General features: G+C 39.6%; 1 protein-coding gene across 1 annotated transcript; it reads left to right on the top strand.

The window, feature by feature from the left end:
- Positions 1–326: 326 nt before the first annotated feature.
- Positions 327–4,099, top strand: LOC133695775 (phenylalanine ammonia-lyase G2B). The gene is made up of 2 exons (XM_062117719.1): positions 327–950; positions 2,161–4,099. Exons 1-2 carry the CDS (start codon positions 565–567, stop codon positions 3,908–3,910), a joined length of 2,136 nt encoding a protein of 711 aa, XP_061973703.1. The 5' UTR covers positions 327–564; the 3' UTR covers positions 3,911–4,099.
- The last annotated feature ends 1,056 nt before the right edge of the window (positions 4,100–5,155 follow it).

Here is a 5,155-nt window from a genome sequence, read left to right as displayed (position 1 = left end):
GGTGATTTAAATTTCATGGCAGAAAAATCATTGATTAAATAATAAGAATTAGAGCCATGACGTAGTGCTGATGTGCCACTTCTCAACAACCCCCATTTCTCCCCAACCTTCTATCTTTTCGACAAGAACAGGAAATCCTCCCAATTATGGGACCCAGCTTAAGTGCATGCTACTTACCACAACATCCCAAGTGTCACAATCCCACCCATTGAATCCCATGATGATCCAACGGCCACGTACACTTCTCAACTAACACAGCGGCCAACCTACCCCACCCTCTACCTGCCTGCCCCTCCTTCCTTCTCTATTTAAAGCACCTCAATTTTGGTGAACAAACTCAGGATTTTTGGGTAACCTGAAAATTCCTACATACATTTAGAGCCACGCAACTTCAATTTTTTCTTACTATACAACCCTCATATAATTTTTTACGCCAGAAAATTCTTTGTGCTCACACATCCGTTCTTCTCTCTCATTTTCTCTTTGGTCATACCAATCGATCCAACACTCGTTTTTTGTCTCTCCCCCATTTTGGCATAGAGGATCATCGCTTTACAGGAAAAAATGGAATTTTGTCAAGATTCATGCAATGGCAATGGTTCACTAGGATTCAGCACTAATGACCCTTTGAACTGGGGCATGGCGGCAGAGTCACTAAAAGGAAGCCACCTAGATGAGGTCAAGCGCATGATCGAGGAGTACAGGAAGCCTGTGGTCAAGCTAGGAGGTGAGACCCTGACCATAGGCCAGGTAACTGCAATTGCTAGCCGTGACGTTGGTGTCATGGTGGAGTTGTCAGAGGAGGCTCGAGCTGGTGTCAAAGCCAGCAGTGACTGGGTCATGGACAGCATGAGCAAGGGCACAGACAGTTATGGTGTTACTACTGGTTTTGGTGCAACCTCACATAGAAGAACCAAGCAAGGTGGAGAGCTTCAAAAGGAGCTTATAAGGTAATCAAACTCATGACAAATCCCAAAATTTACTTTACTTGTATCTTAACTGCTATCAAGGTAGCTTTTTTAATTACTGTATATATCACGCAGTTTTTTTTTTTGCCATGATATTGTTAATTTGTTGCTTTAAATAGGGGATTGTTGGCTTTTTAGTATTGATATTTCCCAGGAAAAAACAACTAATGTCTTGTTAGAGACAAAAAAAAAAAAAGGTCTTGTTGTGGACACGATTCGTTCCTGTTTTAGTTGCTTCCACGTTCGACAACATATGTCTGCGTTAGCAGTTGAATCATTAATCACATAGACAAATTGATCTATTCATGTAACAAACATATTAACAATTATTAATGCCTTTTTTTGGCCCTTTCAAAACAATGGAAGCAAAGGGTTCTTTCAGTTAATTAGAATTTTGGATCATTGCTGGCAAAAATCCCAAGACATGTAGCAATAATTAATGATCGATTGTTAAGATGGGAGATGATGTATTGTGTCATAAAGATTAAAAAAAAATTAAAAATTAAAATCTAAGGAGTTTTTGTTAGGGAGGAAGATACTACAAGTGCATGTGAGCCTTAATTTATGAGGTGCTCCTTCACTATCCTGGAAAATGCCTGAAATTAGCACGCACACGTTTCATCAGCAGTCTTGTTAACTTGTTATTGTTAGGTTGGTAAGTTGTACGTGGAAGTCCAGCAAGGACAAAAAAATAGAGAGAGAGATGATGTGGTAGGTAGGTGATCAGATTAAAGCAGTGAAATAATTGAACTATTATAAAGGGTTGAATATTTCCAACCGGCCTAATTATATTTAAATTACGTATCAAAGATCATTTAGGTGCCTGAATTTCAAATAAAATGTTTTACTTTGTGTGTATTTCCAAGTTGACTTGACTCGTTTGTGTTATCTAACCATCAAATAAAAAAATATTCAAAGAGAAAAAGTCTAGCGTCCCGGACGGTAAACATCATTAATTACTTGTAATTTACTTCGTTAATTATGGTTTGCCAATGTTAAGAAAGAGTGCAAGAAACTATCCTAGCTGCTAGCAACATTTTTTGGTCACAAATTGTCACCTACACTACGCTGAGGTTCTTGCAAGAATAACTAATTAAAAATGCTATTACCAAATAAACTTGTCACCTAATTTATTTTTATTTTGCTAATTAAGGTTGTTGCTAATGTGGTTTATGGGATTTTATTTCACTAGGTTCTTGAATGCCGGTATCTTTGGGAATGGCACGGAGTCTAGCCATACATTGCCTCGCTCAGCAACCAGGGCAGCTATGCTGGTCAGAATCAATACCCTGCTTCAAGGTTATTCAGGCATAAGATTTGAGATGCTGGAAGCTATCACCAAGCTGCTCAACCACAACATCACCCCATGTTTGCCACTCAGAGGAACAATCACTGCCTCCGGTGACCTTGTCCCATTGTCCTACATTGCTGGGCTCTTGACAGGCAGGCCTAATTCAAAGGCAGTTGGACCCAATGGAGAGCCCCTGAGCCCTGCTGAAGCCTTTACACAAGCTGGGATTGATGGCGGTTTTTTTGAGTTGCAGCCGAAGGAGGGTCTCGCATTAGTGAATGGTACTGCAGTGGGTTCCGGCCTAGCTTCAATGGTGCTTTTTGAGGCTAATGTGTTGGCAATCCTATCAGAAGTTTTGTCAGCAATCTTTGCTGAAGTTATGCAAGGAAAACCTGAGTTTACTGATCACCTCACACATAAATTGAAGCATCATCCTGGCCAAATTGAAGCTGCCGCCATCATGGAACATATTTTAGATGGCAGCGCCTATGTTAAAGAAGCTCAGAAGTTACATGAGATCGATCCTCTACAGAAACCTAAACAAGACCGATATGCTCTTCGAACATCTCCACAATGGCTAGGCCCCCTGATCGAAGTGATTAGAACATCAACAAAAATGATCGAACGAGAAATCAACTCTGTCAATGACAATCCTTTGATTGACGTGTCGAGGAATAAGGCTCTACATGGAGGGAATTTCCAGGGGACCCCTATTGGTGTTTCAATGGACAACACGCGTTTGGCCATTGCCTCAATTGGCAAACTCATGTTTGCACAGTTCTCTGAACTTGTTAACGACTTTTACAACAATGGATTGCCTTCAAACCTCACTGGTGGCCGCAATCCAAGCTTGGATTACGGGTTCAAAGGTGCCGAAATTGCCATGGCATCTTACTGTTCGGAGCTCCAATTCCTTGCCAATCCTGTCACCAATCATGTCCAGAGTGCCGAGCAACACAACCAAGATGTCAACTCCCTGGGCTTGATTTCTTCAAGAAAAACTGCTGAAGCTGTTGACATATTGAAGCTCATGTCTACCACTTTCTTGGTTGGTCTATGCCAAGCCGTTGACCTGAGGCACATAGAGGAGAACCTGAAGAGCACAGTCAAGAACACTGTCAGCCAAGTTGCCAAGAGAGTCTTGACAATGGGCTTCAATGGGGAGCTTCACCCTTCACGATTCTGCGAAAAAGACTTGCTCAAGGTTGTTGACAGAGAACATGTCTTTTCCTACATTGACGATCCTTGCAGTGCAACCTATCCCTTAATGCAAAAGCTAAGGCAAGTACTAGTCGAGCATGCCTTGGTGAATGGCGAAAGGGAAAGGAATTCAACCACTTCGATTTTCCAAAAGATCGGAACTTTTGAGGAAGAACTGAAGACCCTTTTGCCTAAAGAAGTGGACAGTGCTAGACTTGAAGTTGAGAATGGAAATCCAGCTATTCCAAACAGGATCAAGGAATGCAGGTCATACCCCCTGTACAAGTTTGTGAGGGAAGAATTGGGAACTAGTTTGCTAACAGGTGAGAAGGTCAAATCGCCCGGCGAGGAGTTCGACAAGGTTTTCACAGCTATCTGTGCAGGGAAGTTGATCGATCCCTTGCTGGAATGCTTGAAGGAATGGAATGGTGCTCCTCTTCCTATTTGCTAAGCTATGGATGTCCTGTAATCATCTTTTTTTTCTTCTTACTAAGCTTACTTGCCATGTCACTTTGTTCGTAACAAGCAAACTGTATGCCTATGTTGTCTTTTTACTTTCAAATCATTAAAGAATCTTTCTTTGTACAACAATAAATAAACCATCCTAAATGAAAAAAGATAAGTATTTTTTGCTGTTAAATTTCTCTACACTACCACTCCTCAAATGCATAGCAGTGCAGATTTCAAATTATTTAGGCCAATATCTTAAGCTCTTTAATTGCATTTAAATCTAATAAACTTGCAAGCAAGACCACCTTTTTTGTTTTACAAAGATATAATATTCAAGATTTTTTTTTAGAATAGTTAATGTTATTGTTCATAAAAGGCTATAATGTCATGTTCATGATTTCTTGACAATGCATGTCATAACCTAATTTTTGATCTTTTTATTTTAATTATTATTATTATTTTAGTTACTGAAAATGATTAAAAAAATTATAAAAAACAAGTAAAAATAAAATAAATAAAGAATGAATTAAAATTTAGGTTAAAGGCAACATGATTGGAAATTTAAAAATTTAATTAAACTCTTCACTAGTTTATTAAATCAAATCAAGGGCTTAATTATAGAATTGATAAGTTTTGTGACTTAATTGAGTTTGGAATTAATTTAATTAATGAAATCATGGACATAATTGAAGAAATACCAGAGTTTGGGGTTAATCGGGGGCATAATTGCAACAGATTAAAGTCCAAGGACTAACTTGTAAAAGTCTTCGAAATGCAGGGGTCCAATTACAATTTAACTAAAGGGCTTAATTACAAAACTTTTAAAACTTCAAGGGCCAAAACACAAATAATCATTAACATCAAAACGGCGCCGTCTGCGGGGATGCGCTGTTCATCTTCTTCAACGAACGCCCACCGCCACCATTACACCTGCAATCAATGGTTGGAAGAAACGGCATTGTTCTCTGGCTATAAAAGCCAGAGAACGAAAGGTCACAGGAGAGAGAATTTGAGAAAAAAGAGCAGAACCGAGGAGAGGAAGAAGAAAACAGAAAGAGAAGAAAACAGGGGAGGCACTGGACAGGGGAAACAGGGAAGACCACGAACAGAAAACAGAAACGGGGAGGGAAAAAAAAGGGCAGGAAACCCAAGAGACACAAAGAACAGACACAAACGAAGGAAGAAGAAAATAGAGAGGGGGAACCGGCAGGTGAGAGAGAGACAAAAAAAACCAGAAAGAAAAGAA

This window comes from Populus nigra, chromosome 6 (assembly GCF_951802175.1).
Source record: "Populus nigra chromosome 6, ddPopNigr1.1, whole genome shotgun sequence".
NCBI lineage: Eukaryota > Viridiplantae > Streptophyta > Magnoliopsida > Malpighiales > Salicaceae > Populus > Populus nigra.
Note: the sequence above shows the minus strand (reverse complement) of the source record. Positions and strands in the feature narration are given on the sequence as shown.